Here is a 25,499-nt window from a genome sequence, read left to right on the forward strand (position 1 = left end):
GCTCCCTGTAACTACAGCCACCGCTTCTGTGGCAAAGTCAGGGTTTTATTTAGTTTTTACCCTTAAAAGTCATCAAAAACTGCACTCTAAATCTACTCTTTATTTTATTTTTTTATTTAGAGGATTTAAATGAATAATTTTAATGATATTTCTTTTAATGCTGCAGCTTTTCTGTCCTGCTTTAGTTTCTACTCGTGTTGTGAAATAAAGTCCAGTTTTCACTGACAGAAAAGAAAGAATGTAATGATTTATTTGTTCTGATGAACTGATTTTTATAACAACTAGACACTTTCAGTAAAAATGATGTTTTATTTATGAGTGAAAAGACAGGAAAACTTTATTTAAAGTATTTCTCAGACAACTGCTTCTTCTGTTGTTTTGCTTCGCCCATCATATTTCCTTGTTTTTATTATTATTTAGATCATTTCTGCTTGAGTTTGTCCAGAATCGGGGAAATCTGAGACTTTTCAGACAACAGTGGACTCTTTCAGGTGGTCTCTCTGGTCCTGAGGGAGGAAATAAAACTTTATTGACAGCTCAGTGGCTGTCTGAAAATAGAAACAAAGGTGTTTAAAATGGATTTGTTTAATTGGATCTCTGAACAAGGCAGACAGAGCTGCTGTTTTAGATGTTTTTTCTCAGGATGACAGGATCAGAAAGAACAGATTATTCTAAATACAGGGTTGTGAGGGGGCGGAGCCTATTCCAGGGGTTCTTAGTCCATCACAAGCTGTGTTTCCGTTACACAGCTATCATTATGTGATGGAAACACAATTTAAATTGAGACTTTGCGCAAAAACTAAATACTGCAATTTAAAAAACGCTAATGGAAACACCTACGTTTGGAAATTATGTAAATATTGCTAAAAGGTTTTTAAACTCTTATGAGGTGGTTTTCCAGATGTTTCGATGTGGAAGTATATCATAAAAGTGTGATGGAAACACTTTTTTTGCATTTACATGTCCCCGGATGTGACAGGAGGTCATGTGACCAGTTCACTGCCTGTAGAGCTGGCGCGGAGCGGCACAAAAACCAGCGAATTTCAGAGTTTTACAATGAATTAAAAAAATTAAATGCGGGTGAAAGGCTCCGAAAAACCGCGGAAAAGTCCCATAAGCAAAGAAAAAAAATCAAAAATAAAATAACCAAAACAACCCCAAAATAACGCTATGCGGCTCCTCGCGTAAACGAATACGAGATTTGACGGAAACCGAGGTTTATGCACCGAACACTGTTCACTGGAAACATCTGCAAATCATAGTTTTTCTCTTTCGAAACTTTCAAAACTTTGCTTTTATTTTGTGAAAATCGTCATGGAAATACAGAGAAACCTGAAATCAACTGGTGGATCAAAGAGGAATCCCAGAACATAATCACTGATCAATACATCTGATTTTACTTCAAGGCTGACAAGCCTCTCATGTGAACCACGTGTTCCACATGTGGTTCACATGTGTAGAAAGACGTGTTCCACATGTGGTTCACATGTAGAAAGACGTGTTCCACATGCGGTTCACATGTGTAGAAAGACGTGTTCCACATGCGGTTCACATGTGCAGAAAGACATGTTCCACATGTGGTTCACATGTGTAGAAAGACATGTTCCACATGTGGTTCACATGTAGAAAGACGTGTTCCACATGTGGTTCACATGTAGAAAGACATGTTCCACATGTGGTTCACATGTGTAGAAAGACGTGTTCCACATGTGGTTCACATGTGTAGAAAGACGTGTTCCACATGTGGTTCACATGTGTAGAAAGACGTGTTCCACATGTGGTTCACATGTGTAGAAAGACATGTTCCACATGCGGTTCACATGTAGAAAGACGTGTTCCACATGTGGTTCACATGTAGAAAGACGTGTTCCACATGCGGTTCACATGTGTAGAAAGACGTGTTCCACATGCGGTTCACATGTGCAGAAAGACGTGTTCCACATGTGGTTCACATGTGTAGAAAGACGTGTTCCACATGTGGTTCACATGTGTAGAAAGACGTGTTCCACATGTGGTTCACATGTGTAGAAAGACGTGTTCCACATGTGGTTCACATGTGTAGAAAGACGTGTTCCACATGTGGTTGACATGTGTAGAAAGACGTGTTCCACATGTGGTTCACATGTAGAAAGACGTGTTCCACATGTGGTTCACATGTGTAGAAAGACGTGTTCCACATGTGGTTCACATGTAGAAAGACGTGTTCCACATGTGGTTCACATGTGTAGAAAGACGTGTTCCACATGTGGTTCACATGTGTAGAAAGACGTGTTCCACATGTGGTTCACATGTGTAGAAAGACGTGTTCCACATGTGGTTCACATGTAGAAAGACGTGTTCCACATGTGGTTCACGTGTAGAAAGACGTGTTCCACATGTGGTTCACATGTGTAGAAAGACGTGTTCCACATGTGGTTCACATGTGTAGAAAGACGTGTTCCACATGTGGTTCACATGTGTAGAAAGACGTGTTCCACATGTGGTTCACATGTAGAAAGACGTGTTCCACATGTGGTTCACATGTAGAAAGACGTGTTCCACATGTGGTTCACATGTGTAGAAAGACGTGTTCCACATGCGGTTCACGTGTAGAAAGACGTGTTCCACATGTGGTTCACATGTAGAAAGACGTGTTCCACATGTGGTTCACATGTGTAGAAAGACGTGTTCCACATGTGGTTCACATGTGTAGAAAGACGTGTTCCACATGTGGTTCACATGTGTAGAAAGACGTGTTCCACATGCGGTTCACATGTAGAAAGACGTGTTCCACATGCGGTTCACATGTAGAAAGACGTGTTCCACATGCGGTTCACATGTGTAGAAAGACGTGTTCCACATGCGGTTCACATGTGCAGAAAGACGTGTTCCACATGCGGTTCACGTGTAGAAAGACATGTTCCACATGTGGTTCACATGTGTAGAAAGACATGTTCCACATGTGGTTCACATGTAGAAAGACGTGTTCCACATGTGGTTCACATGTGTAGAAAGACATGTTCCACATGTGGTTCACATGTAGAAAGACGTGTTCCACATGTGGTTCACATGTGTAGAAAGACGTGTTCCACATGTGGTTCACATGTGTAGAAAGACGTGTTCCACATGTGGTTCACATGTGTAGAAAGACGTGTTCCACATGTGGTTCACATGTAGAAAGACGTGTTCCACATGCGGTTCACATGTGTAGAAAGACGTGTTCCACATGCGGTTCACATGTGTAGAAAGACGTGTTCCACATGTGGTTCACATGTGTAGAAAGACGTGTTCCACATGTGGTTCACATGTGTAGAAAGACGTGTTCCACATGTGGTTCACATGTGTAGAAAGACGTGTTCCACATGTGGTTCACATGTGTAGAAAGACGTGTTCCACATGTGGTTCACATGTGTAGAAAGACGTGTTCCACATGTGGTTCACGTGTAGAAAGACGTGTTCCACATGTGGTTCACATGTGTAGAAAGACGTGTTCCACATGTGGTTCACATGTGTAGAAAGACGTGTTCCACATGTGGTTCACATGTGTAGAAAGACGTGTTCCACATGTGCAAACGTTAGTTTTGGAACGATTTTAACACACGAGTAAAACCTGCCAAACACGTGATCCCAGTGGTTTACATGTTGTCATCATGTGATTTATGTGTCAACCACATGTGGTTCACATGAGTGTGCACATGTAAACCACGTAATAATCATAATTATGGATTAGATTTCTTTGGTTCATCCGTGCTGTCCCGGTGCGTGCTGACGGAAACCCGGCACTCAGTCAGCGCCTCGCCGACCGCCTCCGCACCGCGCACAGCCAGACACCTTCCTTTCATCCACATGTGTAAAACGTGGATCGTGGCTTTGTGTGTTTTTGACAGGAACATGTGAATTACACGTGAAAAAGGTGAAGCGGGGATACACGTCTGACAAACATGAATCCGATGTTAAAAACTTGGCCTATGATTCACGTTTATGACTTAAGCTCCGCCCCCACAGCCATCACGTGATCAATGGAATCTGCTGTAACCCGGCAACCACGAACTCTGAGCCCGCTTTAATCATCTTATCGTGAGAAAAGCGTCCAACATGGCCGCTGAAACCGTGGAGACCACCTGACGTCTTCATGTTTCTGCCTGAATCAGTAAAACTTTATCAGATTATTGGTGATTATCAGCGACGTCTCCGTCTCGGTGTCGGACGTCTGATTCTGCACCATTCCGATGGTTTTCCTTCTCGCTCTGCTCCTGTCGGTGGATTTTCCTCTTTCTGCTTCTTTTTTTTCAGCCTTTTAAATTTTGTTGCATTTTTCCCGCCATGCCTTCCTGCGACAGGAGATTGAGGAGGTAGGACCTGCCGTTTGTCTGTCTGTCCGTCAGCCTCATCCTCCACCGCTACGCCATCCTCTGCTTCTGTCCTGTTTGTTTTCCTGTCACATCAGTCACTTTGTCGTTTTCCTCTCAGCGTTCTGACATTTCAAACCAGAGAAATGAGAAGAAATTCATCCTGAAAACAGTTTTAGTTTGTTTTTCTTTCTGAAACCAGAAAATTGTAAAGTCAGACGAAGTCTTTGATGTGACGCTTCGCATCCTGATCCGTGCGACGTCTCCAGACCCGGTCTGGTTCCATGATCCCGCATCGGGATACAGTGCTGGGACAAGTATTCGCCTGATTTACTGGTTTGCAGATTTGATTTGATTCATTAAGTGAAGAGTCTTTCCAAGACTACATGACCTCATGTGAAAAAGACCCTGCCCCTCCGTACAGTCCCGCATGACGTGTGATGAAAGTTGATTTTAGTTTCCCAGATCAGTTCAGAAACAACGTGAACAGAAGCGATGTGAGGAAGCGAAGCAGGCTAGTAGATGTAGAACGGAAACACATCATGCTAGTGACTGAAATCTGTCGGTCTGGAGGGTCACAAGCCGCTTCTGAGGTTTAGGACTGCAGCCTACCAATCAGAGCCGCCGTCCACACATGGTGAGCGGGAACGGACCTCGGACCCGGACCCTAACTCGCTCGGCATTCCAACGTTACGACGATTCATCCAGGAGTCTCAGAAGAAGCCAGAACGTCGTGTGAAGAACGACAGACTTTACTGGACTGTTAAGCTCGGAGTTCACGATGCACCAATCAGAAAGAGGTCCGACAGAAATGCCCTCATGGGAGAGTTCCAAAACCACGACTGAACCGGAAGATCGTCTCACATCTGCCAGGAAACATCAGGAGACTTCTTGACAAAACCAGACTGAGGTGGAACGTACGTCCCGTTACATCCGGCAGTCACGGTGGTGGCAGTGTGATGGTCTGTCAGGCACGGTGGTGGCAGTGTGATGGTCTGTCAGGCACGGTGGTGGCAGTGTGATGGTCTGTCAGGCACGGTGGTGGCAGTGTGATGGTCTGTCAGGCACGATGGTGGCAGTGTGATGGTCTGTCAGGCACGATGGTGGCAGTGTGATGGTCTGTCAGGCACGATGGTGGCAGTGTGATGGTCTGTCAGGCACGATGGTGGCAGTGTGATGGTCTGTCAGGCACGATGGTGGCAGTGTGATGGTCTGTCAGGCACGGTGGTGGCAGTGTGATGGTCTGTCAGGCACGGTGGTGGCAGTGTGATGGTCTGTCAGGCACGATGGTGGCAGTGTGATGGTCTGTCAGGCACGGTGGTGGCAGTGTGATGGTCTGTCAGGCACGGTGGTGGCAGTGTGATGGTCTGTCAGGCACGATGGTGGCAGTGTGATGGTCTGTCAGGCACGGTGGTGGCAGTGTGATGGTCTGTCAGGCACGGTGGTGGCAGTGTGATGGTCTGTCAGGCACGGTGGTGGCAGTGTGATGGTCTGTCAGGCACGATGGTGGCAGTGTGATGGTCTGTCAGGCACGGTGGTGGCAGTGTGATGGTCTGTCAGGCACGGTGGTGGCAGTGTGATGGTCTGTCAGGCACGATGGTGGCAGTGTGATGGTCTGTCAGGCACGATGGTGGCAGTGTGATGGTCTGTCAGGCACGATGGTGGCAGTGTGATGGTCTGTCAGGCACGGTGGTGGCAGTGTGATGGTCTGTCAGGCACGGTGGTGGCAGTGTGATGGTCTGTCAGGCACGGTGGTGGCAGTGTGATGGTCTGTCAGGCACGGTGGTGGCAGTGTGATGGTCTGTCAGGCACGGTGGTGGCAGTGTGATGGTCTGTCAGGCACGGTGGTGGCAGTGTGATGGTCTGTCAGGCACGGTGGTGGCAGTGTGATGGTCTGTCAGGCACGGTGGTGGCAGTGTGATGGTCTGTCAGGCACGGTGGTGGCAGTGTGATGGTCTGTCAGGCACGGTGGTGGCAGTGTGATGGTCTGTCAGGCACGGTGGTGGCAGTGTGATGGTCTGTCAGGCACGGTGGTGGCAGTGTGATGGTCTGTCAGGCACGGTGGTGGCAGTGTGATGGTCTGTCAGGCACGGTGGTGGCAGTGTGATGGTCTGTCAGGCACGGTGGTGGCAGTGTGATGGTCTGTCAGGCACGGTGGTGGCAGTGTGATGGTCTGTCAGGCACGGTGGTGGCAGTGTGATGGTCTGTCAGGCACGGTGGTGGCAGTGTGATGGTCTGTCAGGCACGGTGGTGGCAGTGTGATGGTCTGTCAGGCACGGTGGTGGCAGTGTGATGGTCTGTCAGGCACGGTGGTGGCAGTGTGATGGTCTGTCAGGCACGGTGGTGGCAGTGTGATGGTCTGTCAGGCACGGTGGTGGCAGTGTGATGGTCTGTCAGGCACGGTGGTGGCAGTGTGATGGTCTGTCAGGCACGGTGGTGGCAGTGTGATGGTCTGTCAGGCACGGTGGTGGCAGTGTGATGGTCTGTCAGGCACGGTGGTGGCAGTGTGATGGTCTGTCAGGCACGGTGGTGGCAGTGTGATGGTCTGTCAGGCACGGTGGTGGCAGTGTGATGGTCTGTCAGGCACGGTGGTGGCAGTGTGATGGTCTGTCAGGCACGGTGGTGGCAGTGTGATGGTCTGTCAGGCACGGTGGTGGCAGTGTGATGGTCTGTCAGGCACGGTGGTGGCAGTGTGATGGTCTGTCAGGCACGGTGGTGGCAGTGTGATGGTCTGTCAGGCACGGTGGTGGCAGTGTGATGGTCTGTCAGGCACGGTGGTGGCAGTGTGATGGTCTGTCAGGCACGGTGGTGGCAGTGTGATGGTCTGTCAGGCACGGTGGTGGCAGTGTGATGGTCTGTCAGGCACGGTGGTGGCAGTGTGATGGAACTGGACTTGCTGGGATTAATGGAACCATTAACCTGCTTCCACCAGAACATCCTGAAGGAAGGCGTTCAGATCATCACCTGGAGCTCAGTCAGATTGAGGTTCTGCAACAGAACAGCGACTCGGAACACAGCGAGAGAACCTCGCAGCGTCTCTAGACAAACTGACGGACGGTTCTGGAGGGTCCGAGTCCCAGTCCAGACCTGAGTCCAGCTGAAGCGCTGTGGTTGGAGCAGTTCATACTGGGAAGCCTTCAATGTGGCCGAGTTACATTCTGTAGAGAAGAGACGGAAACTCCTCCACAGCCTCACCGCCAGGTGGAGGAACCAGGTGGAGGAACCAGGTGGAGGAACCAGATGGAGGAACCTGGTGGAGGAACCAGATGGAGGAACCAGGTGGAGGAACCAGATGGAGGAACCAGGTGGAGGAACCAGGTGGAGGAACCAGATGGAGGAACCTGGTGGAGGAACCAGGTGGAGGAACCAGGTGGAGGAACCAGGTGGAGGAACCAGATGGAGGAACCAGGTGGAGGAACCAGATGGAGGAACCTGGTGGAGGAACCAGATGGAGGAACCAGGTGGAGGAACCAGATGGAGGAACCTGGTGGAGGAACCAGATGGAGGAACCAGGTGGAGGAACCAGATGGAGGAACCTGGTGGAGGAACCTGGTGGAGGAACCAGGTGGAGGAACCAGGTGGAGGAACCAGGTGGAGGAACCTGGTGGAGGAACCAGATGGAGGAACCAGGTGGAGGAACCAGATGGAGGAACCAGATGGAGGAACCTGGTGGAGGAACCAGGTGGAGGAACCAGGTGGAGGAACCAGGTGGAGGAACCTGGTGGAGGAACCAGGTGGAGGAACCTGGTGGAGGAACCTGGTGGAGGAACCTGGTGGAGGAACCAGATGGAGGAACCTGGTGGAGGAACCAGATGGAGGAACCTGGTGGAGGAACCAGGTGGAGGAACCAGGTGGAGGAACCTGGTGGAGGAACCAGGTGGAGGAACCTGGTGGAGGAACCAGATGGAGGAACCTGGTGGAGGAACCAGATGGAGGAACCAGGTGGAGGAACCAGATGGAGGAACCTGGTGGAGGAACCTGGTGGAGGAACCAGGTGGAGGAACCAGGTGGAGGAACCTGGTGGAGGAACCAGATGGAGGAACCTGGTGGAGGAACCAGATGGAGGAACCAGATGGAGGAACCAGATGGAGGAACCCGGTGGAGGAACCCGGTGGAGGAACCAGATGGAGGAACCTGGTGGAGGAACCTGGTGGAGGAACCAGGTGGAGGAACCAGGTGGAGGAACCCGGTGGAGGAACCAGATGGAGGAACCAGATGGAGGAACCTGGTGGAGGAACCTGGTGGAGGAACCTGGTGGAGGAACCAGGTGGAGGAACCAGGTGGAGGAACCCGGTGGAGGAACCCGGTGGAGGAACCAGATGGAGGAACCTGGTGGAGGAACCCGGTGGAGGAACCCGGTGGAGGAACCAGATGGAGGAACCAGATGGAGGAACCTGGTGGAGGAACCAGATGGAGGAACCAGATGGAGGAACCTGGTGGAGGAACCTGGTGGAGGAACCAGGTGGAGGAACCAGGTGGAGCAGGCGGGTATGGGATGGAGGTGACCAACATGGGGTTCTGACGGTTTGGAGTCTTTTTTTCTTGATGAATTAAACGAACAATTAAAATGAATAATTTATTAAAAATAAAATGAAACATTTTCTGCTGGTTTGTGACGACCGGAGGCAGATTCTGTAGTTTCACTGGAAATCTTTATTCCTCCAGTCGTCAAACCAGTAAAACCAGTAAAAGAATACTTTATCTTCCCAGTAAGTCTGCCGTTGGCCTACATACATAATGTACATTTCCACATGTGTGTCGTCGTTCTGACCACCTGAACGTTTTTCACCTCACTAATCCCAGCAGGTTTATACTGGTTTATACTGGTTTAACACAGCATGTGTGTTCCTACTCCTAATGTCATTACATTAGTGAAGTTCTGGCCCAGTAAAACCAGCCCAGTAAAACCAGTTAGAAGCAGTTATGTAATCTTAGTTTTTTTTCTCTTTTGTTCTGGTTTAATGATCGGTTCCGATCAGAAATGTTCCAGTTCTGATCGACACATTGATGATGGGACATGATGTGAAAACATGTTTAGAAACGAGGCAGGAAGAGGAAGCAGATTTACTTTTCATAATAAAAGCTGATGAACCAGGCGCGCAGGCGTAAATCCGTTGTGTTCAGGTCCAGTGGAAGTCTGCGGGTTTTCAGGAGGACTCTGGACTTGTGTTTGTGTTGCAGCTGGAGGGGAAGGTCCAGCAGGGAGAACGAGACTTTGAGCAGATCTCTAAAACCATTCGAAAAGAAGTCAGCAGGTTTGAGGTGAGATGTGAGACAACTGGATTCTGCCATATTTATCTTTATATGACATGTTTCTAATCACACTGTAATTTCATTGTTGAATTATTTTATTTATCTTGTTTGTTAGTTTTTCCTAATTTATCTACATAATCTTTTGTTTATTAACGGTATTATAATTCATATGAAACTAAGATCATGATTATATGTTGGCTGTAGATAATATGGTTGTTTCCTGCTGGAATGTCAGTTATTATGGCAACAAACAGATTTATTCTCCCTGTTTGTCCACATTTTCCTTATTATTCTCTCACACTGATTTACATTAAATATGTTATAAATATATTCATGTTAAAGAACATTTGGTTCTTTTTTTCTACCAGAAAGAAAGAGTGAAGGATTTTAAAATGATCATAATTAAATACCTGGAGTCTCTGGTTCAGACACAACAACAGGTAAACATTATTATTATTACTGATTTACAACACTTTCATCATAAAACAACCTTTTTCTTTCTTTTTTCTCCCTGCAGCTGATTAAATACTGGGACGCCTTCCTACCCGAGGCCAAGGCCATCTCATAATGGTCCGTCCAGTCAGACTACACTACCCATAATCCCCCTGTCCTCGCCCTCCTGAAACGGACTTTTCTGCTCTGGATTCGGTTTCTTCTTCTGCTGAACTCGATGTTGCATTCACATGTCCACGTCCCAAACCATCATTCACCTGGAAAGAAACAAACAAAAAAGATCTAAAGCTCATAAAACAGAGCGACAGTGAACGCAGCACGAGGTTGAGATTTACGGCCAACAAACATCAATATTTCGTCCAGTTTTAGACCCGAAGATAAACTTTAATAACTGATGTAGATCCTGGAGAGACAGACGGAGAGACAGGCGGAGGGAGGGATGGAGCGATGGATGGAGGGATGATGAGACACATTCTTGCCATAAAAACCAGAAAGTTGGAAAAGCAGGATGAGAATTCGAGTCTGAGTTTAGTTCGTTTGGTCAGAATAAGAAACTTTGCAGCAAAAACACGTGAAGTTTTTGGAGTAATTTCATGGGATCCACATGTGACCAGCATGTCATTTACATGAGGTTCATATGTGAATCCCATGTCAAACATGTGATGCGAGTTGTTTGGGATTTACATGATCTTCACATGATTGACATGTTCTTGTGTAAAAACGTAAACTGTGTGTCAATCACAGGATTCAAACATGGACCGTGTATGATTTACATGTGGATCACATGTAAACGTTCCAGAGTTTTTACACGTTTTTTCTGCGTGTGAAGAAACGAGGTAAAAAAAAAAAAAAAAAAAAAAAAACTTTCTTCCCGAACAGAAACGACGTTGACGAGAACGGAAGCTGCAGCTTCAAACTGGCAAAATGTCCGATTATTGTCATAAAAACTCTCCTTCAGCTCACAACTTTATTTATACGCCGTAAATTAACAGCTGATGCGTTAAATCCGGTTTTACCCTAAACTATTTCTGACTTTTATGTTCATATATATATGTATACATATATATATATATATATATATATATATATATATATATATATATATATATATATATGTATATAAATATATATATATATGTATATATATATATATGTATATATATATATATATAATTACAAATATTTTGATTTTTGTTAACAAATAACTAAATGTTCGACTGGAATCAAACCATCGACTCGTTTACAACGAAGGCAAACTGAGGAGATTTTGTGTTTGAGCTAAATGTAAACTAGTAAAAGCAGTAAATAGCATGTATGTAGCATCCATGTGACGGCGATGCCAGAATGACCGCAGTACGACGTGTGTCCACCGGGGGGCAGAAGACTGGAGCAGAGATTTTAACGTGTTTCCATGAAATAAGAGTTAAAATGTTCAGATATTGTTGTAGAATAATCGTATTTCCATCACTGTTTACGGCAAGAAACGTCCTTCATACACACTCCGACACATCCTCCACCCTCCCACTCCCCGCCCAGAACCTCAGGCTGAACGTGGAGGAAATCCGGTTTTCTTCGGGTTTTTTCGTTTGAACTCGTGTTTCGTGTTTTTGTGGTTCAGAGTTTGAAACCATCAAAATGTCCTGAGGACCCCGAACGCCACACGTATCGCCAACCAGAGCGGAAGGTCTGTCAGGAGGACCGTCGTCGTCCCCCTTCGGCCCCGCCCCTCCTGCGTTTGTTGCTGCATGATCGACAGTGAAGGCAACATCGTGTTTTGTGTCGGAACGTCGACGTTCCCTTCGAGCTTCAGACCAGGATTCCCAGCCGGCGTGGGATTTCTTTATTTCACATTTCTGGACTTTTCTCTTACTTTTTAATGAAAACAAATAATTTTTTATCTGTTGGATGATGTTATTCCTGCAGAAGAATCGGAAGCAAACCAGTCTGGAGGATTTTGGATCAGAGTTCAGGTCGGAAGTGAAGCTGAAGATGGAGTAGATCCTTTTGTCCGTCCTGAAACAGACTTCGAAGCGTAAATCCCGGCGAATCTTCGCTTCACGTCTGCTTTCGCTTCGGTTCTGGAAACTTCCAGACTGAAAGTTAAAGACTTGAAGTGTTTCTGATTCTGTCGTCTGTCTAAAATCAGAAAACTCAACTTGAACTTTTTGGTTTATTGAATATTTGATTCCATTTTCCTGAATTGAATGAAGTGCAACGATTGAAACGACTTTTTATTTCCCAGAGGATCATTTTTTGGTTTGAGTTGATTATAATAAAGGAATGGATGTCATTCCTGACTGGACTGTTTTCTTTACGAGGATTTCCCGCTGCGTTCAGGAGGTCGGCCGCCATTAACGTCGAGAAATCTCGGCTGAAATTTGATTTCTCACAAGTTGGAATAAAATCTTCCAAATCTAAAAACTTTAAAATAATCATCGTCCGTTTCTGAGTGTCGGGCTGAGATCCATCTCTCCTGGACGCAGAGCTCGGATACGCAGACCTACAGTTTCGTCCATCTCACCACCAGGGGCAGCGTCGGGCCGTACAGCCGTCACACAGCCAGGGAAACAAACCAGAGAAGAAGAGGAGGAGCAGGAGAAGACGACACACAAACCGCCAAATAAAAGCACCCAAAAAAGTTGAGTGAAAAGAAGCTTCCTGGTTTTCTTCTTCTGGTGTTTTCATACGGTTGTGATGACATTTACAGCTACGAACTGCTGTCTGCACTCAGCACTGCCCCCTGGTGGACGGACTGACTGATGGCATGGCAGCGTAGGAGATGCTTGGAAGTAAGAGGACGGAGACGTGCGATGAAATTAGCCTCGTGCATGTTGGGTCTGTTGCGTGTGTGTGTGTATAATGAGTGTGTGTGTATAATGAGTGTGTGTGTATAATGTGTGTGGGTGTGTATAATGTGTGTGGGTGGGTGTGTGTGTATATAGTGTAAATGACTGAGACTGTGATGAGGATGCTGCCGCCGGCGTTTACCCTCCAGGCCTGCGTTCTCATCCTGTCACTAATCTGTAAGCTGTTCTTGGCGTCCAGCTGTTTTGTGTTTCCGTGTCAGCAGCTGGATTTGCTGATCAGAGCTGCAGCCTGTCAGGAGGCCTCGCGTCACGTCGGCGTGGGGGGGGGGGGGGGGGGGGAGGGGGCGTGTTTGCATGGTGGCTGCATTGACTAGCTGTCATATTCAGGCTGCAGGTTTCTGCAGAAAACATGGCAGCCGTGAACTTCCACAGCTTCCGTTCCGGGATCTACAAGGAACATCGGTAACATGGAATCTAAGTTCCTCATCTGAACCATCTTTGGACCCAAACACTGAACTCTGGTCCAGTTGAAAACCGGGTCTCCCGGGTCATCCTGGACCGCAAAGTTCGAGGAGGTCCAGTTAGACCAACGTGCAACCACCCAACCCACAAAGCCGCAGCGCAGTCCGGACCTGACGCACAGAAGGGGAACCCCAATCTGCTTCTCACCTGAGAAAATGCCAGGTTCCGAATTTTAATGAGGCCCAGTATCATTCCCAGAGGGGGGACAGAGCATCTATGAACATGTCTTCTTCCGTTCTCAGGGGGGTTGCATCGGCCCAAGGCCGCTGGGAAGCCTAATCCAGATATGATTGGGGGGGGGGTCAATGTTGTTGTCAATTCTGTGTACCAGCTCTGGAACCGACGCAAGACGACCAGTGTGGGATAAACTGGTATCCTGCTTACAGTCGAGTCCGGTCAGTGCAAGAGTCTGTGCACTGCCAGCTCGGCACATACCGTTACAGAATTCAGCCAGCCTGCCAGCTGTTGCCAGAATCTCACGGCTCTTCAGGTAGATCAGGACTCCGCCAGCGCCAATCAGAAGAATCCCGAATGCGTTGAGAGACCAGCCGATCACATCCATGATGTAAACATTTGAGGAAAAAAGATGTAAGAAGAGGCTCTGAATCAGACACGAAGGAGAGAAAAGCGTCCGCCTTCGAGGAGAGCAGGAGTGGAAGGCGAAAAGGCCCAGTTTCATTCCCAGCATCACTCCCAGTTTCATTCCCAGCATCACTCCCAGTTTCATTCCCAGTGCTGGTTCCAGCATCACTCCCAGTTTCATTCCCAGCATCACTCCCAGTTTCATTCCCAGCATCACTCCCAGTTTCATTCCCAGTGCTGGTTCCAGCATCACTCCCAGTTTCATTCCCAGCATCACTCCCAGTTTCATTCCCAGCATCACTCCCAGTTTCATTCCCAGTGCTGGTTCCAGCATCACTCCCAGTTTCATTCCCAGTGCTGGTTCCAGCATCACTCCCAGTTTCATTCCCAGCATCACTCCCAGTTTCATTCCCAGTGCTGGTTCCAGCATCACTCCCAGTTTCATTCCCAGTGCTGGTTCCAGCATCACTCCCAGTTTCATTCCCAGCATCACTCCCAGTTTCATTCCCAGTGCTGGTTCCAGCATCACTCCCAGTTTCATTCCCAGTGCTGGTTCCAGCATCACTCCCAGTTTCATTCCCAGCTTCACTCCCAGTTTCATTCCCAGCATCACTCCCAGTTTCATTCCCAGTGCTGGTTCCAGCATCACTCCCAGTTTCATTCCCAGCATCACTCCCAGTTTCATTCCCAGCATCACTCCCAGTTTCATTCCCAGTGCTGGTTCCAGCATCACTCCCAGTTTCATTCCCAGTGCTGGTTCCAGCATCACTCCCAGTTTCATTCCCAGCATCACTCCCAGTTTCATTCCCAGTGCTGGTTCCAGCATCACTCCCAGTTTCATTCCCAGCATCACTCCCAGTTTCATTCCCAGCATCACTCCCAGTTTCATTCCCAGTGCTGGTTCCAGCATCACTCCCAGTTTCATTCCCAGCATCACTCCCAGTTTCATTCCCAGCATCACTCCCAGTTTCATTCCCAGTGCTGGTTCCAGCATCACTCCCAGTTTCATTCCCAGCATCACTCCCAGTTTCATTCCCAGCATCACTCCCAGTTTCATTCCCAGTGCTGGTTCCAGCATCACTCCCAGTTTCATTCCCAGCATCACTCCCAGTTTCATTCCCAGCATCACTCCCAGTTTCATTCCCAGTGCTGGTTCCAGCATCACTCCCAGTTTCATTCCCAGCATCACTCCCAGTTTCATTCCCAGCATCACTCCCAGTTTCATTCCCAGTGCTGGTTCCAGCATCACTCCCAGTTTCATTCCCAGTGCTGGTTCCAGCATCACTCCCAGTTTCATTCCCAGTGCTGGTTCCAGCATCACCCCCTGTGCCGTTCCCGGCCTCTCCACCTGGCTTTCTGTAGGAGTTGGGAATTCTGCTCCTGGTGAGCGGCGGCTGTATCTGGATGATGTCGGACTGCTCCGGGACTCACCGTCCATCTTGACTGTTGCATCATTTCCTGTCTAGAATCCTACGGGAGCGTTTCCCAGCTGCTCCAGCGGCGTTCCCAGACGCCTCAGGTGGCGACTAATGTAGGAAAAGTGGAATCGCCGCTTCACTTTAACGGAAGAATAATGGAACGTGCAGTTTTCCAGCTTCACCTCTGCCTCGGAACGTGTGTTTTCCTGCTGACCTCCTGCTCTCACTGCTCCAACATAATGTAGATGCTTAGTAACACACTCTTAGCCTTTACCCCCCCCCCCCCCCCCCCCCCCCCCCCCCGCCCCCAGAGGAGGAGCAGCAGGAGGAGACCAGGAAGAAGAAGGAGGAGGAGGAGGAGGAGGAGGAGGAGGAGAACGGGAAGGAGCAGGAGGAGGAAGGAGGCAGATAACGCTGCTCCTCCTCCATGTCCCGTATCTCCTCGTGGTGCTGTGGCCAGGATGACCTCATGTGATCGACGACCTCCAGCCGCCTGATAAGAGGCTCATAAAGCGGCGTGGGGGGGGGGAGGAGGCGCCATTATTCCTGCTGTCGGAGCGGGAATGGCCTCGCCCCCCCCCACAACGATCCACATCTGAGAGGAGGAACACGTGCAGCATAATCAGGAGCCTGGAATTGGACCAGTTTGTCATAAACAACACCAGTAGCTTCATCCACCACCAACTGGTGGAACTGGGAGGGTGGAGGATGGGGGAACTGGTGGAACTGGGAGGGTGGAGGATGGGGAACTGGTGGAACTGGGAGGGTGGAGGATGGGGAACTGGTGGAACTGGGAGGGTGGAGGATGGGGGAACTGGTGGAACTGGGAGGGTGGAGGATGGGGAACTGGTGGAACTGGGAGGGTGGAGGATGGGGAACTGGTGGAACTGGGAGGGTGGAGGATGGGGGAACTGGGAGGGTGGAGGATGGGGAACTGGTGGAACTGGGAGGGTGGAGGATGGGGGAACTGGTGGAACTGGGAGGGTGGAGGATGGGGAACTGGTGGAACTGGGAGGGTGGAGGATGGGGAACTGGTGGAACTGGGAGGGTGGAGGATGGGGAACTGGTGGAACTGGGAGGGTGGAGGATGGGGGAACTGGTGGAACTGGGAGGGTGGAGGATGGGGGAACTGGTGGAACTGGGAGGGTGGAGGATGGGGAACTGGTGGAACTGGGAGGGTGGAGGATGGGGGAACTGGGAGGGTGGAGGATGGGGGAACTGGTGGAACTGGGAGGGTGGAGGATGGGGAACTGGTGGAACTGGGAGGGTGGAGGATGGGGAACTGGTGAAACAGAGGGTGGAGGATGGGGAACTGGTGAAACTGAGAGGGTGGAGGATGGGGAACTGGTGAAACAGAGGGTGGAGGATGGGGAACTGGTGAAACTGAGAGGGTGGAGGATGGGGAACTGGTGGAACTGAGAGGGTGGAGGATGGGGGAACTGGTGGAACTGGGAGGGTGGAGGATGGGGAACTGGTGGAACTGGGAGGGTGGAGGATGGGGGAACTGGTGAAACTGAGAGGGTGGAGGATGGGGGAACTGGTGGAACTGGGAGGGTGGAGGATGGGGGAACTGGTGGAACTGGGAGGGTGGAGGATGGGGGAACTGGTGGAACTGGGAGGGTGGAGGATGGGGGAACTGGTGGAACTGGGAGGGTGGAGGATGGGGAACTGGTGAAACTGAGAGGGTGGAGGATGGGGAACTGGTGGAACTGGGAGGGTGGAGGATGGGGGAACTGGTGGAACTGGGAGGGTGGAGGATGGGGGAACTGGTGGAACTGGGAGGGTGGAGGATGGGGGAACTGGTGGAACTGGGAGGGTGGAGGATGGGGGAACTGGTGGAACTGGGAGGGTGGAGGAACTGGTGGAACTGGGAGGGTGGAGGATGGGGGAACTGGTGGAACTGAGAGGGTGGAGGATGGGGGAACTGGTGGAACTGAGAGGGTGGAGGATGGGGGAACTGGTGGAACTGGGAGGGTGGAGGATGGGGGAACTGGTGGAACTGGGAGGGTGGAGGATGGGGGAACTGGTGAAACTGGGAGGGTGGAGGATGGGGGAACTGGTGAAACTGGGAGGGTGGAGGATGGGGGAACTGGTGAAACTGGGAGGGTGGAGGATGGGGGAACTGGTGGAACTGGGAGGGTGGAGGATGGGGGAACTGGTGGAACTCGGGCCAGGGGGCTTCGCAGGCTGATTGATCCAAATATCAGTCGATACCAGTAAGATAACATCCATACTGGAAAACTCCAGGAGACCAAACTGGTTTTTAGTGGATCCAGTTCTTCACTGTTCCTACAGGAGCAAAACCAGTTCTTCCACTGGGTTTACTGGGTTTCACATCCGCTGCTGGAAAGACTTTAGTTTACACCAACCGAGTTATCACAGACCTCCTCCTCCTCCAGTTACAGTTTTGTGACATAAAACCCTGACTCAGTCTAGGTTCTGAACCATCTGATCAGGTGATATTGACGGATGTTAATGATTGGTCCTGGTCCTGGTGTTTCCTCCCATCATCAGCGTTGAAGCGGCGGCGGGTCTGGCCATGGCATGTCTGGCGGCGGCGTCTGCAGCCGGTTGACTTGGAGCTGCTGTAAACGGGATTCCCGCGGCGTTCCATGAGAACCTCCAACTCCGTTTGACCTTGAAGCAGCGGATTATTCCGGAGAAACTTTATAAAAAGTGTCAATTGCAGCTTATTGTGAATCCTGGAGGATGTATGAGCCGGCGTCTGCCGCTGATCGATGACGTGATACGCTGCTTCCTGATTTCGCAAATTTCTATGAAATGTGTCCCGAGTTGATGAAGGCGAGCAGATAAGAAGCTGGAAGAAGCTCGCCGGCCAGTAGGATTAATCTCTTTCTACGTCTTATCTGCTGATTGAAAACAAGCCCTCCTCGCCTTTGGCTTCTTCATTCTCCTCCTTCTCTGCTCCTATTTCCTCTGTTTAGTCTCCTCTTTGTCTTTTCCTCCATCGTATTCTCACATTCTGTAAATTCTCTTTCTTTCTAGTTTTCAACCTTTTCTGAGGTTTTGCAGCTGATTTAAGTCATTCAGCGCCGCAGTCTCTGGGCGAGACACAGCGACACCTGTCACAAGACAAACTACCAGTCCTGCTCACAGTGACACCTGGAAAGGTTTTTACTGACCAGTTAACCTGACACACAGGTGTTTGCACAGAGAACCTGGAAAGAACCGATGGATACGCTGGGAGAACATGCAGTCTCCCCACAGGGAGGTGGCGCTGACCGCTACACCACCGTGTAGCCCAGTCAAACATGATTAAATGTCAGAATGTTAAGTTTGCACAATGGATGACTCAGATAAAATCATGTAACATATGACTAATAGACCATATTAGTCATTAGCTCAGCCTTATAGACCATTCTCAGTGACGCTACATTGTTATGCCGTCATGTTAGGAGGCTAAAAGCTAGCTGGAGGATGCTGCTAGCAAACGCCACACTTTCCCAACCAGCTCAGCTCTGATGAGTTCACTTCAAACAGCTTGTTGCTGATCGGGACATGCATGATTTTCCAAAATCCTGCTCTTTTTCAAACTGCCAACTGACAGAGATTCAGCTAGCAGGTTTAGCTAGTAGGTTTAGCTAGAAGGTTTAGCTAGCAGATTTAGCTAGCAGGTTTAGCTAGGTTTAGCTAGCAGGTGTAGCTAGTAGGTTTAACTAGAAGGTTTAGCCAGCAGATTTAGCAAGCAGGTTTAGCTAGCAGGTTTAGTAAGCAGATTTCGCTAACAGGTTTAGCTAGCAGATTTAACTTCCGAGCACACTTACAATGAGCTGGGAAGTTTGACAGCAGCAGGACTAAAAGCCTCTGGTTGGAGGTTTAATAATGTCTGGTGGCAGGATGGGAATCCAGCTGTGGAAAGTTCCCCAAAGTGTTTCCTCTTCATGTCGAGTAAAAACCAGCAGATGCAGAAAACGTTAGCGTGATGTAGAAATGAGAGATGTCTCTGTGTTTTATTTAGGAGTTAACGTTACTGTGAGGAAAATGTTGATATTTTATATTTTTATTGATTCCATGAATGAAAAATATCAAAGCTTCTCATCAACACAGAAACTGTTGTCTCCATATCTCTAACACCGTGACGGTTGAATCTGTCACAACCAACTTCATTGTAACATTAACAGCAACAAAGGGCTGCTAGCACAGCCTAGAGGCTTCCAGGTATCTGCTCTGATGCAGCAACCATAGACTGTATGTAAAAGATGGCCGGAGCCTTCGTGACGTCAACATAGGTTTCTGAAGAGCTGAATTGAAGCTCGGTGGGCGGTTCCGACCATCACCATCTTGGCAGGGGCATGCGTGTCGTCTCACCCGGAAAATAGAAATATGGGCAAAGAGGTGGAGCTGAGAGGGGGGCTGTGAGCATCATGGTGGATGATTGACATCGAGCAAATTTTGAGCTTTCTGTAGCTAAGAGCTAACCGAGCTAACCCAGAGCTAACAGGAGCTAACCAGCTAATGGAGGTAAAAAAGCTAAGTCACGTTGTTAACCGGCTAAAAACCGCGGTTGTTGTACGTTCTTCTGACTTGAAGCAGGAGATCGGGTACCTGTCAATCAAAAGGACACGCCCCTAAATATGTCGAACTTCAAGACTAAATTACTTTTAAACGGGCGAGTTAGAAAAAAATTCACTCCCCCCACAGTTGTCATGAAGGTAAACCGGACCTATTAAACCTAAAAGGGATTTTTGTACCAGGCTGTAAACATGTTTATTTCTGCTGTAAACGTGTTTATTTCTTCTGTAAACATGTTTATTTCTGCTGTAAACGTGTTTATTTCTGCCGAGAAGTTGGTCTTTTTAACATGGGAGTCTATGGGGATTTGCTCTGTTTTGCAGCCCCTAGTGGATGAAGGGGGAACTGCAGTTTTATGCACTTCCACATAGGCTTCACTTTAAACCGCTGAAGGTTGCTGCTTGACAGAAACACGTTAATCCCGTGATTCAGGCTCAGCAAGCGGTCTGGAACATGAAATCCAGCATCGGGAAGCAGACTGGAACATCCAGAGACCCAGGAGAAGCCAAGCTGCTAGCAGCTAGCCTGCTGTAGCAGATTAGTTGCTAGCAGCAAGCCTGCTGTAGCAGATGAGTCGCTAGCAGCTAGCCTGCTTTTTTATGTTTACCACCACAAAAACTGCCAACATGCAGATCACATGATCATGACAAAAGCTGAGAATAGTTTTCTAAACATCAATAACTTCTCAGAACCAATATGGCAGCACCAATGTCGTAGGAAGCGGAGACCAACGCAGCATTTCTTCGCGAGTAAACTACAATCTGTAAATGTGAAAAACTTTTATTTTCTGCAATAATTAAATGACAGAATTCAGCTGTAAAGTGAGAAAAGAGCCTAAAATCATACTCTTTAGGGGGACAGGCCGGTCCGTCCCCCTAAAGCGTCTGGGCAGCAAACGGTGAACGACAGAGCTTGCAGCGAGCTAGCAGCTAGCCTTCCAGTTACTGTTTCTGAGCGTAAGATTTCCTCCTCGGGTCTGAAAGAAGCCAGTTGGAGATAGTTTGGTTTTCTTGGACATGAAAACAGGCGAGACCTGGACTAGATGTATGTAAAGGTATATAAATAAAATATAACAGTAAAACTTTGTCCTCTAAATAAAAGTATGAAACAAATTCTCACTGGAGAAAAAGATAATGCTTAAATAGTGAAATTATGACACTGTGGACCGTAATCTAATAATGACAAGTTGCTAACTCTTTAAAGTTTAAATACACAAAACCCACTTTACCTCCTGCTTTTCTGGTTAATTTATAAATCTTTTATATAAAGTTAAAATTCATAATAAAATTTCTGGAATCTGAAAACCTGTGAAGCAACAATACAAAATCAAATGGAAAAATTTTTCTGTCATCATAGATTTTTGCTACATTTCAACATTTTTTTCTAATTTTTTTTACAGTGTTCCTTTTACAGTCATTCATTTATCTTCCTCACCGCGTGGAAGGGCCGCGGGAATGCTGGAACCTAACGATCATCGGATGGGAGGTGGGGCCTCCCTGGACAGGTCGCCACGTGTCCAAACATTACATTTTCTTTTACAACGTGGCGTGTGAAGCGTTAAATGCCGGCGTTTAAAGGCTTGAATGCCACCAGGTCAGTAATGTCTGCAGGTAAAATGCTGCCGCCGGCCGCCATGAGACGCCTCTTCTCCTTCTTTCCTTTTTTTTAAAAGTCTCTTTAAAACAACATTGATTGTTTCCCAGAATGACTTTCTGCCGTCGTGGTAACGATTATGCAGATGTGGCACAACCTTTCGTTTGACGGGCGGCTCCCAGAGGGGACGCGGCGACATGGCAGCTGTTAGCGACGCCCCCCTCCTCCTCCGTCTCGCCGCCCTCCTCTCCGCTTAGTTGGGGGGGGGGTCTGGTCGCTCTGCTGGCTGAAAAATGTTCCAGTTTTAACATGTAAACAGACCAGAAATATTTCAATAAAGCTGCTGAAAACTAAATATGCAAATAGGTAAAAAATATGTATTTAAATTATTTAAATTTATACAGCTTATTTAATAATACACTTTATTTTAAAAAAACAAACAAAGAAACTAAGTTTTATTTATGCAAAACAATAAAAAGTGGAACATTTTCCTGATAAAATTTTAAATAATGTTTTCATGTATGATTAAAGAACTTATACAAGGAATAACAGAATATTTGTGTTTAATTTGGTTTATATATCATACCATATGTCATATCTTATTATTAATCTAGCAATATAATACAAACACTTCTTGCTAAATTAAGTGAGATCATTCTTGTAAAAGATGTTTTATGCTGCATGTTTTTGGTTTCATTCAAAAATTGTTTTAAAAAATTATCAGAAAATATTTAATAGCAAAATTTCACTAAAATTACAGAATATTTTTTACAACAATTATTGTAAAACAAATTATTTTTATAATTAAATAAGTCTCATTGAATGCAAAATATAAAACTACAGTCTGAAATGAAACATTTTCATTCAAACTTCTTCAGTGTTAAGATTTTAAGTCATATTTAGTTGTTTTGGTTGATTAACAATTAGAAACGTATTTTTAAATATCCACAAAATTAACACAAATTCAAATAATTAAAATCAACATGAAATACAGTAAAACATCACTTTATTTGTAGCTGCAGAAAATTAATTAATTTCCCCAATAATGTAACCATTTTATAGTTTTAACATTCCTTGATTTTTATGCCGTTTAGTCAAATGAAGTTTTGCAGGAATCTGTCAATCATCAGGCGGGAGGCAGGAACACCTGGACAGGTGGCCGGTGCATCGCAGGGACCAAGCAACAACGTTTACACCCTGTTGTCATGTCTCTAGTGTCATTTTAAGGCAAGTTGGTTGATTTCCTGTAAAAAAAAAAATGGATTCACAAAATTACAATTAGAACAATGAAAAAAAATAAACATTAAATTAAGAGAAAATAGAAAAATTTCACTTAAAAAATTATTTTTTTCCCCACAACTATTGTAAATAAAATTAAATATACATGTTTTAAATTAGAGTATAAAACGTCCTCAATCAACACAAAAGATAAAACTGGACAAATTTTTATTATTGATCATAAAAAAATGCAATTTTTAAAAATCATTTTAGTGATTAAAACTTTTTAAATGATTTAAACTAATAAGATTTGATCTTATTTAACATTCTAGTGAAATTAAAACACATTAATTATGAAAACTTCATGTTTTACAGTAATTATGATGAGTTTGATCAGAATCCTGGAAAAATGAGGAAAATCCAGGATGAGAAGAAGATTTGACACGTTGGCGTCGGATGTGATGCGACTGTGAAGCGTCGTCCCGCCGCCTCCTGACAGCCGCGTGCAGATTTATTCTCTCTGCTGATTGGCCATCTCCACAGCGAGCCGCCTTCATCATATCTCCGCTTTCTGCTCCTCTTCACATCATTTTTCCTCTCATATTAAGTTTTTTCCTCGCCGCTCCCTTCGCTCTGCCGCTGGATTTTATCTGACAGGAAATATTGCGGGCGATGTGGCGCGCTTGTAGATCTGGGTCCGTGGCAGACGCCATCGATCCGGGTGATTTGCATACATAAATCTATTGGCTATCTGACACTTGCCAATATTCTGGGCAGCGGGGAGCGGCGGTGCTGAGTCGGCCGGGTCACATTATCATTGGTGATGGAGCTTTGATGAAGTGTGACAGCGGCGGGGAGAGAGGCTGCACTGTAAAAGCTGCAAGATGCCTTTTCTCGTTATTTCTTACACATGTTCAGGGCGACACATGTAACACGCGCGTGTGTGTGTGTGTGTGTGTGTGTATGTGTGTGTGTGTGTGTGTGTGTGTGTGTGTGTGTGTGTGTGTGTGTGAGGCAATGTAAAACTGGGATCTGACTGTTCCAGGCCTGCAGTAACGTCTAGCTTTACGGCACGCTGCGATACATAAACATGGAGGAAGACGGCAGCAGACGTGTTTCAGAGGATAATTCACTAAAAGATGAGCAGCCGACCCAAACTGATGAGTTTGTTCCTAGAAGAGGGAAATTTCTGTCTGGATGCGGTTTGGATACAAAAAGACCGACGTGGAACCGACAACAGACCAGCTCACAGTCCCAACAACGGACTCCGACACAACTAACTCATTTTATCACCTGCAGGAATCAGGATACAGAATCCAGAATAAAGAATAGAGTTATGGATCATTATGGGATGGAAGAGGAACTGGTTATGGATCATTATGGGATGGAAGAGGAACTGGTTATGGATCATTATGGGATGGAAGAGGAGCTGGTTATGGATCATTATGGGATGGAAGAGGAGATGGTTATGGATCATTATGGGATGGAAGAGGAACTGGTTATGGATCATTATGGGATGGAAGAGGAACTGGTTATGGATCATTATGGGATGGAAGAGGAACTGGTTATGGATCATTATGGGATGGAAGAGGAGATGGTTATGGATCGTTATGGGATGGAAGAGGAACTGGTTATGGATCATTATGGGATGGAAGAGGAGATGGTTATGGATCATTATGGGATGGAAGAGGAACTGGTTATGGATCGTTATGGGATGGAAGAGGAACTGGTTATGGATCATTATGGGATGGAAGAGGAGATGGTTATGGATCATTATGGGATGGAAGAGGAACTGGTTATGGATCATTATGGGATGGAAGAGGAGATGGTTATGGATCATTATGGGATGGAAGAGGAGCTGGTTATGGATCATTATGGGATGGAAGAGGAACTGGTTATGGATCATTATGGGATGGAAGAGGAACTGGTTATGGATCATTATGGGATGGAAGAGGAGATGGTTATGGATCGTTATGGGATGGAAGAGGAACTGGTTATGGATCATTATGGGATGGAAGAGGAGATGGTTATGGATCATTATGGGATGGAAGAGGAACTGGTTATGGATCGTTATGGGATGGAAGAGGAACTGGTTATGGATCATTATGGGATGGAAGAGGAGATGGTTATGGATCATTATGGGATGGAAGAGGAACTGGTTATGGATCATTATGGGATGGAAGAGGAGATGGTTATGGATCATTATGGGATGGAAGAGGAACTGGTTATGGATCATTATGGGATGGAAGAGGAACTGGTTATGGATCATTATGGGATGGAAGAGGAACTGGTTATGGATCATTATGGGATGGAAGAGGAACTGGTTATGGATCGTTATGGGATGGAAGAGGAACTGGTTATGGATCATTATGGGATGGAAGAGGAACTGGTTATGGATCGTTATGGGATGGAAGAGGAACTGGTTATGGATCATTATGGGATGGAAGAGGAGATGGTTATGGATCATTATGGGATGGAAGAGGAGATGGTTATGGATCATTATGGGATGGAAGAGGAGCTGGTTATGGATCATTATGGGATGGAAGAGGAGCTGGTTATGGATCATTATGGGATGGAAGAGGAACTGGTTATGGATCATTATGGGATGGAAGAGGAACTGGTTATGGATCATTATGGGATGGAAGAGGAGATGGTTATGGATCATTATGGGATGGAAGAGGAACTGGTTATGGATCATTATGGGATGGAAGAGGAGATGGTTATGGATCATTATGGGATGGAAGAGGAGATGGTTATGGATCATTATGGGATGGAAGAGGAGATGGTTATGG

General features: G+C 47.0%; 1 protein-coding gene across 1 annotated transcript in view; it reads left to right on the forward strand.

Annotated features, from left to right (window-relative positions):
• snx2 (sorting nexin 2) overlaps positions 1 to 11,059 on the forward strand; it is a 41,800-nt gene extending 30,741 nt beyond the window's left edge. The window contains exons 13-15 of the mRNA XM_079251838.1: positions 9,510 to 9,590; positions 9,950 to 10,021; positions 10,099 to 11,059. Coding sequence (XP_079107964.1) covers positions 9,510 to 9,590; positions 9,950 to 10,021; positions 10,099 to 10,149 — 204 coding nt within the window. The 3' untranslated portion in view covers positions 10,150 to 11,059. The remainder of the gene's footprint in view (positions 1 to 9,509; positions 9,591 to 9,949; positions 10,022 to 10,098) is intronic.
• Positions 11,060 to 25,499: the final 14,440 nt, after the last annotated feature.

This window comes from Telmatherina bonti (genome assembly GCF_933228915.1).
Source record: "Telmatherina bonti genome assembly, chromosome: 13".
Classification (NCBI taxonomy): Eukaryota; Metazoa; Chordata; class Actinopteri; order Atheriniformes; family Telmatherinidae; genus Telmatherina; species Telmatherina bonti.